Raw genomic sequence first — 12096 nt, forward strand, 5'->3', positions numbered from 1 at the left:
GAGAGTCAAGGTTCGGCTCCACCACTTCTTGGCTATGTGACCTCGTCCACAAAGCCACTTAGCCCTCTCTCCAAGCCTCAGTCTCCCCATCTGTAAAATGGGGAAATAATGGCTCCTGACGGGATGGCTATGAATCTAGAGGAGCCCGTGCCCGTGAAGTGCTCAGGACAGCGCCTGGCTCAGTGTAAATGGCAACCTTCAGCTGCCACTACTACTTTGTCACTTGTCCAGGACCCACAGCTGCTCATTTAGAGTTTATTAAATGACTAACCAGAGCACGGCACTTTCCTGGCAGCGCCTCCCCAAACCAGCTGACAGTTTATAGAAATCTGAGGTGAGATGGGCGGAGGCTCAGAGGATCCAAACAGCAGCATGTATTTATCGTTTGTGCTGCTCTGAGCTTCTGTTCCATGAAGCAGCTCCTACTGATGCCTTCAGGAAGGAAGGAGAGCCTAAGACCCCAGTTAGCCTGCCTGCCTGTATCACACAGCAGCAAATCAGGGAGGAAATGGGTCCTGGGGGCATTCACCTGCCAGAGGACAGAAAGACAGGGCCCACCCGTCCCACCCCTCAGAGTAATGACAGAGGCTGACTTTTACCATGGGCCCGGCCGTGCCTGCCCCCCGCATTGCCCCTGACATTTTCACAACGACCCCATAGAGGAGGCACTGCTGTTATCCCATCTCACAGATGGAGAAAGAAGAGAAGAAGCAAAGTACCTTTCCCAAGGACTCACAGCTATGATTGGAGGGCTTGAACGATTCCGGAGCCTGCCCTTTGAGCCTTATGGGAAATCTTGTCTCTGCAGCCCCTTATAGCTCACAAAATATTTTCCCTTTTGATCTTATCTGACTCGCCATTTGTTATGGACTGAATCGTGTCCTGTCCTCTCCCACCCCCTGCGAATTCATATATTGAAGTCCTAACCTCCAGCACCTCAGAATGGGACCTTGTTTGGAAATAGCGTCACTGAAGTTAGTTGAGTTCACACTGGAGCAGGGTGGGCCTTCGTCCAATATGACTGGTGTCCTTAGAGGAAGGGGAAATTTGGAGACAGACAGACACACACACACACACACAACACCATGTGAAAACGGAGGCAGAGAGAGACAGTGGTGCTTCTGTGAGCCAAGGATTGCTGAAGACGGCCAGCAAACCACTGGAAGCTGGGGGAGAGGCCTGGAACAGATTCTCCCTAACGACCCTCAGAGAAACTAACCCCGCTGACACCTTGATTTCTGACTTCTGGCCTCCGGAGCTGGGAGACAATAGATGTCTGTTGTTTAAAGCCATTCAGTTTGGGATACTCTGTTACGTCAGCCCTAGGAACAAATATACAACTGTTGCGGGAAATAGGGTCGGTTGCTCCTATTTTATAGGCAAGGAAGAGGAGACTCAGAGAAATGAAGTGTTACAGGCCAAACAGCCAAGAAGTGGGCGGGTTAAGAAACCCAGTATGTTTGCTTCCTGTTTCAAAGCTTATCCCACCTGATTGGAGCTGCTCTAGCCTATTATCGTACGCCACATATTGGCAGAGAGCTTTACAGTTTGCAAGGGTTCAACACATATCGGCTCAAGTGATGGCACAATAAACATAAAATCCTTTGCAATAACAGGGAACGTGGCAGTAGCTCCATTTTCAGTGGATGAAAGGGGTGCTCAGGAAGGAGGATGGGTTCTGGAAGGTGAAAGTGAAGGCGACACCCACAGTGCGTTTCCCTGCCGGGATATGACCTCTATTCATGTGTTCTCTGATTTAAATTATGTTCTCCTATTCGAATGATCTTGGCCTGCAGGAGAGTTATTTATCCCTCTTCTCGGGCCTAGCGAATAGGCCAGAATCTGTGATGAACACATCAGGACAGATACCTCGGAAAATATTTGAAAACAGTCCTTCTGATGCCACCATGCAAATAAGACATATAAAGTGATTCCTCCAACACCTAGGAAGGCAAACAGAAGCAAACAGACATGTCCATTTCCAGCCTTCGGAAGCAGCAAAATCTCATCTGGGTCGTGTGACAACACAGCCAAGAGCAGTCTGCACTGACCCTGTCCCTGGCTCACAAGGAAACCCAGTTTTGTGATGTGTTTTCAGCCAAATGACAGGTGTAAAAGCAAGAGTGATCATTTTCTTCGTACCAGATGTGTATTCAGAGCTGAGCTCCCAGACCTCTTAACAAGGAGTGCAAGTACCTGTCCTGAGGCCCCAGGAACCTTCTGCCCAGAGCATCCTGTGTTCTCCTTGCTTGGTACCTTGCCTAAGAGTCCCTGACCCCAAAGACCTCAACTCCCTGGCGGACACATTTGTGATGCGCTGGAAGAGCAGCCTGCCAGTTCATACTATCCGGTCAGCTTTGGGTTCAGCACATTTTAGTTCCTCCAAACTGATGGAAGGTACAATTATCCTCTCCATTTTCACAGGTACCTGCCAGTGAACATGTCAGTGAGGGCGGCAAACCCTTGGGACCTGAAAGCAGGGGTTCCTAACCAGGGGTGGGCGTCATGGCAAGACTGGGGGATGTTGGGAATGTTATGGCAGAAGAGTCAACACCGTCCCTACGTCTTGGCAGGTGGGCAGGAATTTTGCAGGAGGACAAGGACGAGGGAAGGGCATGAGAGGTGGAGATAAGAGCACAGATCGAGGCGAGGAGGCAACAGACTCAGGTTTCTGAAGAACCACAGTGGTCCAGTGCGGCCGGAGGGATGGGGACAGTGGGCAATGGGTGGGGGCTTCCACCCACCCCAACTCCTCCCAGGGCCGGCCTTCCTGGCCTCCCCATCACTCTGTGTTCAGCTTCATGTGTGTTTTTTTGAGGCTTGGATGCTCCAACCCCCATCTCTCTCCAGCTTCCAGGCCTTTCCCTGGGATGTGGTGCATGCTTGGGTGGGTGACACCCCCACCCAGCTACCCTCCTCCAGGGCTCATTTCCCACTGGTGTATTGTCTGATTGCTCCTTGTTGAATGGATGGCATATTAATTTCCAATTGCTACTATGGCAAAGTACCACAAACTTAGTAGCTTAACACATCGCAAATGTACTCCTACAGTTCTGCAGGTCAGAAGCTTGAAATGGGCCTATCTGGGTTAAAATCAAGGTGTCCCCAGGACTGTTTCCTTCTGGAGGCTTCTGCTTCCTCGTCCTTTCCGGCTTCTAGAGACCACCTGCATTCCTTGGCTTGTGGTCCTGCATCACATCGCCTTCCCTCTGCTGCCTTTGCCACATCTCCTCTGACCCTAGCTCTCCTGACACTCTTGTAAAGGCTCTTGTGATTACATCAGCCCCACCCACACAGTCCAGGGTAATCTCCTCATCGTAAAATCCTTAATTTAATCACATTTGCAAGGTTCCTTTTGCTATATGAGGTAACATATTCGAAGACTTTGGGGATTAGGTTGTGGACATCTTGAGGGGCTGTTATTCAGCCTGCGCAGATGAATATGCTGACCCAGAGCTTTGACTCACTGTGCTCGATCTGTTGGACAGTTAGAGCACGGTGAGTGCTGGTGCATGGCAGGGTTGGGGGCGTGACTGAATTGCAGAAAACACGTGAGCAGGGCATGCTGGGAGAATGTGCGTGGAAACTGGGAATGTGTGCGCGAGCCGGGGGTGATTATGTTGAAAGGGGGACATGCAGCAAAAAATAAAAATAAAAGGGACATAAAGCAAACATAGTGGTTACTTCTGCAGCCTCAGTTTCCTTATCTGAAAACTGGGAGAATGGACCAGGCTGAATGTGCGGCTTTATAAGGCCATGCAGCTAGAATATTACTAAGGACTGAGGCCAGCAATCTGACTTCCCAAGCTGTACCTCTTTCCCGTCTCCCATGTCCCCTTATCCCAACCTTAAATAGCCCTTCTCTCTCTCCCTCTGTGTGTGTGTGTATAATTTATTGAGATACAATTTGCATACCATACAACCCATTCATTTAAAGTGCACAGCACAATGGTTTTTAGTGTATTCACAGAGTTATACAACTGTCATTAATTTTAGAACATTTTTATCTCTCTAAACAGAAATGCCCCCAGCCCTAGGCAACCCCTAACCTACTTTCTAAACAGCCCTTCTTTGGACCCAGCACCCCCTGGCTATTCGCCAGCCCTTTTCTCTGCTCAGTGCCAAATAGGAGGCTTATGCTGGCTGTCAGACTGTCCTACCCATGCATTCTCTTCCTGACCCTCTGCCTTCAGACTTCTGCCCTCATCATTCGACTGAAAGGCTTTCTGAAAGGTCAACAATGACCCCGGGGCCAAATTCAAAGGCTTTTCCGCTCCGTACTTCCTGACTTGTCAGCAGTCCCTGACTTTAAGACCCGTCATGGTGGTCCCTTTACCACTGCCCTGCCCGGGACGCCTCACCTTCTCCCTGCTGTGTGAATGGTGGGGGATGCTAGGGTTCTCTCCTCACTCTCTACCTTCTACAGTGGAGAAGTTAATGCCCACGGTCTGAATGCCAGCTTCGCCATGCACCAGCCGTGTGAGCTTGGGCAGCTGACTTCATCTAAGTCCACTTTCCTTTTTTATATCTCAGGAAGAGTAACAGTACCCACCCCTAGGGGTTATTGTGGGGACTAAATGAGTTAATTCATAGGAAGTGCTTGCTCGGAGAACTACTTGGCACATATAAGCAGCCTACGCTAAGTGTTTGCTAATATGATTATGTTGCTCCTTCTTTTGTTCAATTGAGTTTATTCATAGCCATGTTTTTTCAGTGACTTCTATGCATCACACTTCCCTGGGGTTCAAATTTCCATTAAATTCAATTATAAGCAGGGGCTTTGGGCAAGTATAGCTTCCCCCAAAGCCTCACTTTTGTGACCTGTAAGACGGGGGTAATAGTAGCTGGGTCTTAGGGTTGTTGGAGAGGTTAAATAAGTTAATACATGCAAACCATTTAGAACAATGCCTGCCACGTAGTAAATCCTCTAGAAATGTCGGTAGCAGCAGTAGTTGTAATTATCCAGCCTTCATCTTTCACCTCCATGTGATGGTGGGTTTGACTTGACCGTGGACATCACTTGCGTGTTCTACCATCATCTTAAACCAGAATCACATCTGAGCTCATCAGTTTTTTCACGGCAGCTTCTATCACTGCTAACTCAAATCACATGGTTGGCACCCCCAGTCCTGGTTTCCCAGGTCGAAAGACCATTGGTCATCTTGCATCTCCTTTGTCCTTTCTATCCAGTTTTCATCCTTCCCAGTGACTCACATTTGCTCATTCCCTCCCATTCACTGCCCCCACTTTCGGCTGGGTCTTGCCTACCCAGGTCTGAAAGTCTGCAATGACCTCTTGCCTGCCCCCAGTCCATCCACCAAACCAAAGTACACATGAGACAAAATACATTGCCCACTTCTGGATGATGCTTCTAAGTACTCTCCCTACCCCCAACTCTGCCCCTGAAAGAGTTTCTAAATCTTTAAAAAGGGTCTCCACGAGCCAGTCGCCAACTGCCATAATTAAGTGGGACTTTCCATGGTTTCTCCTCGAGTCTTTGCCTCTTAGTTTTGGTTTGGGTATATGTTTCAGATGCTTGGCTTCATCCTTTCTTTTCAGTCTGGTGTTGGAGGTGAAGCCTGTGGCTTCTTTAAAACTGAAAATCACACCTCCACCCATCCTTCTCTCTTGAGTCATCCCACCCTCCCTGTTTCTCTTTCAACATTAATCTGCCTTTTATCCAGTCAGCTTCTTGCTCTGTGTCAGACAAGGGTCCCTATCAAGCTCAGCACCACATTATTTTTCCTTAATTTATTCTTTTAGGCAGACCCATCTCTGTATAGGTTTTCTGATGTCATAGAATGAAAGACACATTATAATTAAGCCACAACTATTAACATGAAAGGAAAAATGTGGGGGGCACATAATGAGGGATTGGAGCACTTAAATAAGTGACTGCATTTGGTCAATGAACTTCACTACAGCCAAGGCAAAGAGCAATATACAAGGAAGGGCAAAATTAATGTAATTTACTAAAGGTAATCATGCCAGATTGCTGGGGAGACAAATTTACCTTCAAACAGGATGACATCATCTCATAGACCAGCTCTAGGAGAATTTCTGCAGTGATGGGAACATTCTTCCATCTCTGCATGGTCCAGTATGGCAGCCACTAGCCACATGCAGCTACTGACCACTTGAAATGTGGCTAGTATACCCAAGGAACTGAATTTTTGATTTGACTTAATCTTAATTAAATTTGAATAGCCACATGTGGCCAATGGTACCATAATTGGAGAGTGTAATCACAGACTTTTATGTAAATTATGTTGTAAAAGATCTTTATAGAATATTTCAAAATTGCCAAGATCTCTCTGCAACCCTGTATCCATTTGCTAGGGCTGCCATAACGAAATACCACAGGCTGGAAGGCTTAAATAACAGAAATTTATTTTCTCACAATCCTGTAGGCTAGACGTCCAAGATCAAGGTGTCAGTGAGGTTGGTTTCATTCTGGGGCTCTCTCCTGGGCTTGCAGATGGCCCTCTTTTCACTGTGTCCTCACATGGTCTTTATGCAAACATCCCTGGTGCCTCTTTTTGTCCTAACCTCTCTTCTTATAAGGACACCAATCAGTTTGGATAAGCGTTGCCCAGAGGCCTCATTTTAACTTAATTATTTCTTTAAAGGCCCTATCTCTAAATACAGTCAGATTCTGTGGTATTGGGGGTTAGGGCTTCAACATATGAGTTTGAGGGGGGACACAATTCAGCTCATAACAGAGCCCTCTGTGCACTATTAAACAGCGGACAGGTAAAGGCACTTTTGATCAGAGGTCACAACTGGAGAGTTCAGGTGTGTATCTTTCTAGCGACATACTTGGGACTAGGATGGGCTTCTGGGAATTGGGAAATCAAAGGGTGTCATGTTCCTTAGGCCACAGTCTCTAATAGCCATCCCCTCACCCAGAATGTCAACTCACACGCCTCTGCCCGGCAGTGAAGGCCCCCAAGGTTTGACTCCATTGACTGAACCAGCCTTCTTTCCTCTCTTCCTTTGTTCCTGTTCCTCTGCTTTTTTTCCCAGACCTCTCTGCCCCATGTACCTCAGACTCACTCCTGCGTCTCTGATTGTGTTCACACTGTCCCTCCTGATAATACCTTGTTTTTTAACTCCAACATCATCCTAAGAATTTATATCCTGCTAATCTCGACCAAGACCCACCTCATTCTCAAAACCATCTCTGAACATTCAGTCTTCCTTAACATCATTCTCTCTTGTTTTCAAATCCAGTCACACTTGAAACAAACACCCCATGATTGAAAACGAAGTTCTTCTCTAATTGTTTCTAGGTCTTAGTGTTGTCTCTGAAACAAAATCATAAACGCAAGGGTCAGGGAACAAGTGACCTATCCCTTCTGTAGACTTGACATCCTAACGTAGTACAAGCACATAGCAGGTGCTCAATAATGTGTCTGCTGCTTGGTTGACAGGTGTCAGTATTTTTTGTCCCTTTCCCACCTTTGAGCTCTTTTTCCAACTTTATGTACAGCTGCACATTTAGTATCTGGAGCAAACCTGAGGCTGCGGCATATCACTCACTCTGTGTATTACATTTACAATAAAGTCAAAGATAGATGGCTAAAAAGAAACTCTAATCATCTCTGATATTATTAAATCTTCTAGTCTGAGTTCTCAGAGAGCCCAAGAAAAATTTCTTTTAATCCTTGTGGTCTTTCTATTCCATAGATGAAGTTATAGAGCTGGCCTGAGAAGCAATTTTGTGAAATCATTTACCAAAGGGGAGGGGGGAAAATCATTATAGTCCTCCTTTGGAGGTTTGCAAGTAAGAAGCATGCTCTATTCTCTTCAAGCCCAGAGGAGCTGCGTGGGCTTGATAAACAGCTAAGCTTGGCCCACCGGCAGCTCTAAAAAGATGTCTGTAAACATTACAGAAGAGAACCATCAGAAAGTTGGTGGGTGTTACTGATGAGTGGCCGTGGGTGCTTTTGTTGGCCAACAGGGCAGCAGCCTCCTTTCTCTCCTCTGTGAATGACTAGTGACCTATAATTCCTTTGTTTTCCTGGTGACTGTCTTAACCGATATGGCTTCTTTTAAAGCAGTGGTTTTCAACTAGGGAAGGTTCTGCCTCTGTCCCCATCCCACCTGGGGGACATTTGACAATGTCTGGAAACATTTTATGTTGTCACAGCTGGCAGTGGGAGGTGCTGCAGGCATCTCCTGGGTAGAGACCAGAGATGCTGCTAAACATCTATCTTCCCTTGTCCCTTTGCTTTTGAGGGTCTCTCTGCCTTGCATACTCTTCTTCCAGTTTTTTCCTCTTTCATGTCCCAGTTCAAACAACTCCTAGCCTTCCTTATCGAAAGCCACTCTACAGCATGCACTCTCAGTGGGAGCAAGACCACCCCCAAAGGGGTAAAAATGGATTCTTGGAGGATTTTTTAAAATCTTACTCTTTTAATGTATGTAAAGCACAAACACACATACAGGACATAAACAGATAGACGATAGGTAGATAGGTAGATGGCTGGTGTATCTATGGTACTAAAATTTCATAGAGGTGGTTGATTAAGAAAAAAAAAAGTCTGAAAAAGCTCCTTAGGGGGCAATAATGAAAAAAAGGTAAAAAAATATTGCTCTGTGGAAACTGTCTCCCCCCTCCACTTACTCGCCAACACAGACCCTGATGTACCTCCTTCCAGAACTTACTGCGATTGGAGAATACCCGACTCATTTTTAGTTCACTTGAGTATTTCTGCCCCTCCCCACCCCTCTGAAAGTGAGCTCCTTGAAACTCAGGGATCTTGGCCCTCTGTTTGCCACTGTACCCCCAACACCTGCACATTGTTGGGCATGTATTAGATATTCAATCCATATTTGGTGATTCAATTGCATTGTAACCAAGGAGTGATTTCCAGTACTAAACCAAGGACCCCCTGGGCCAACCAGACCCCTCTTCGATTTCAACCCTCACTTAAATGCTCCCAGATTCGTTGGGTCCCTTTTGGGCAGTGAGCTTAAGTCCCCTTCTTTCCTCCATGGTCAAGTTAATCTCTTAGCCCTGGTCTCAAGTAGCTCAAATTTTCTCTCCTCCCTGACCCCTGAGACCCAGCCACTGTGCAGTCCAGCCCTTCTCTATTCCACTGACATACCATAGCGAATACCATATGGATGTTTGACCCATTGAATTAAAACATTTGATCCATTAAATTAAAACATTTTCAAGTAGAACGATAGGTTAACCATCTTAGAAATTACACAACAGAAGGAATGTATGATTATCTGATTTGATTTAGTAACAAATTGAATTACAGTGAGCATATGCTGTAGAAAAAAGACTGGAAGGAAGCAAACCAAAATATTAACAATGTTATCTATCTCTGGAATGTGGACTTGCAGTTTATTTTCTCCGTATGTTTTTGGCTAATTTAGGAATTTCCTATAATAAGCATGTATTTCTTTTACCATAAGAAACAAGGGGTTTTGGTGGTCGGGTTTTTAAAGTATCATTCAATGATATTGCAGTATCGGAGAGGCATACATAGGCCTGATCCAGGACCAGGCCTCTCTGATTACATGGTGACTCCCACAAAGCTTTTTTGGGGGGGATTTCTGTGCTTAGGAAAGCCATTAGATTTTGGCCAACCTAGTCCATTAAGCAAATAACACCAGCTTTCTTGCCAGGATGACAGCTACTATCTGTTCCATGGAATTTTATATTTACTAAGTTTTTCAAAGGTGTCCGTGACTCCCCAAAGTACAAAAATGTACTTGTACTGTAAGACACTCACCCATGCAAAATGCAAACACCAGCCAAACGAACAAAAAACACACTCCCACATCTTTCTCAGGGGCTTCATGGCTCCCTGAAGCCAAGGTCATGACATCCTGACCTAGGAAGATTTCTTAGTGGAATGCCTCTTGAAACCTAGACCACATTTCTTCATTTTTTCCTCACGGGCAGCTACCGTGACTGGCTTCCCAAATGTCCAAAACTTCCTTTGTCCTGAAGAATTTTCTAGATGCTGCCTCTTCCTAGCACATCTCCCCTGAACCAATATGGTCAGTTCACACTTCAGTATCCTTAAAGGTGACACGAGGGGCTCTCAATTTTTTTTTGTGATCAAGGAATGCTTTCAAATACTAGAACTTTTGGCAGATCAGTTAATAGAAAGACTCAGTCAAACACTAGATCCAACAATTCATTCATAATTACAGTGCCCAGGGTGACAGCCAACAACGTCTGGAAGGGGCTCCAAGCATCCGGGCTTGGCACACAAATCATTTCAGCTCTGAACCATAGTCCGCCCTGGCCTTGATCTCACGTACCCACATGGTGAGGATATAACTGACGCTGCACAATGTACACGCTCTCTTGTAACCAAGGTGAATCGTACACACCCATCAAGATTTGGTGACCTACCCGGGAAGGGTTCACAGCATGAATGGCATGTTGACACACGTGGTTTGAGAACCACTGTGAAACTTAAAGTATTTCTTACATCCAAAGCACTCTATACTACAGGACAATGACTTTTAGGACCCTCATTTAAAGCAAACAAACCTGGAGAAAAATCACTTAATAAAAGATTGGATCTGGCTGACCAAAGCTGACTAAAAAGACAGAGATTATTTGCTGGGGAAACATCATCCTTACCTCCTCCAGGGCCCACAGGGAGTCCACCACGGGCTTGACCTTTTTCTGGTTGTAGAGCCCAATGAGTTTGTCCACCACTCCTCGAATGAGGCCAGCACGGCCCTGTTTGAAGAGCAGGTTTAGAAGGGAAAACCCAGCGATGACTTTGTTCTCTTCGTATAGCTTGATGGGGTTCACCTTCTCAACCTGCCACCACTGGAAAGAGAGAAGGTGTGGGTTACAAGGAATCAATGCCAGGCCATGTTTGTAGCATTGCAGGGAGACAATGGGGGCTGCACTTGGGTGGATTCCAGCTGCCCAGGTGGTAGCTCTTGCTGGTGTATTTCTGTCAGCACCTCTTTGGCTGGGCACTGCTACAGGTGCACAGTGATGCTTCCCAGAAGAGCTCAGGATGTAGGTGGGGCACAGCCCTTTACAAAAACAACTCCTAGACCACATGTGATCGGAATGTTAAGTCACACGGTTGAGACCATCAGATCTGGAGTTGAATCCTGGCTCTACAGTTCACTCCCTGTTATTCTCTGTGCTTCATTTTTCTCAGCAACATACGCTGGCAGGATGCTGCCTCCGAGGTTTCCTGGGAGAATTTAGCGTAAAGCGCTTGGCTTAGTGGATGGCGGTGGTGGTGATGGGGCTGGTGAAGGGAGCGGGGAGGGGTGGGGGGACGTGGTGGGAGTGATGCCTCTGCCTGCGCGAGCAGCTTTCCTTGGGGGAACAACAGCAAGGCTGGAGAGGTGGGTCAGAATGCATCAGATAAAGAAGAGGAAGGAAGCGTAATATAGGAAGAAGGAACAGCATAACGGAGCGATGAAGCCACAGTGTTGGAACTAAATTGATGGTTCTCAACTGGGGGCGGTTTTACCCCCCAGGGGCATTTGGTAAATGTTTGGGGATATTTTTTGTTATAACTCAAGGGGAGGAATCAACTGGCATCTAGTGGGAAGAAGCCAGGGATGCTGCTAACCTACAATACATAGGACAGGTCCTCGAAACAGAATTATCCAGCCCCCAGTGTCACTAGCGCTAAAGTCCTAAGTGGGATACCCACACCCGGCACATATGGCTCCCTTATTTCCTGTCTTTCGTCTCCCACTCCAGACATGAAAATAAGTAGATAATCCATTAACAAACTGCAGAAATGGTGATCCAACTGCTTTGTTCTGATTTAATTGTGTTTCTTCTGGTGCTGGTTAGAATTTAAACATTCAAAGGTCCAGCTTCTAGAGGGTGCTAAGAGATCAAAATGTTTAATAGTTTAATATAGAAAGCAAAGAGGAGTGTGGTGGACACTTAGGAACATTTATAATAGTTATGTTATCGGTGTGTTTCTTTTACATCCTGCCTCCTTCCAGGATTGAGGAAGCTCAAAAAAGTAAAATATCTTGTTTTTTTTAAGTGGGGAAATCCGATTGTTGGAAAATAAGTGTAAGAAAGGTTGTAAACAGGGACAAGGTTCATGCACAACATTTTTTACCAAA

At 46.1% G+C, this 12096-nt stretch overlaps 1 protein-coding gene across 1 annotated transcript in view; it reads right to left on the reverse strand.

Annotated features, from left to right (window-relative positions):
• Positions 1–12096, reverse strand: part of VAT1L (vesicle amine transport 1 like) — a gene marked incomplete at both ends in the record, with an annotated part of 151262 nt that overhangs the window by 59186 nt on the left and 79980 nt on the right. Inside the window, one exon of the mRNA XM_079723869.1 lies at positions 10619–10813. Within this exon, the coding sequence (XP_079579995.1) occupies positions 10619–10813 (195 nt within the window). The remainder of the gene's footprint in view (positions 1–10618; positions 10814–12096) is intronic.

Source organism: Hyperoodon ampullatus (genome assembly GCF_949752795.1).
Source record: "Hyperoodon ampullatus genome assembly, chromosome: 18".
Taxonomy (NCBI): Eukaryota; Metazoa; Chordata; class Mammalia; order Artiodactyla; family Ziphiidae; genus Hyperoodon; species Hyperoodon ampullatus.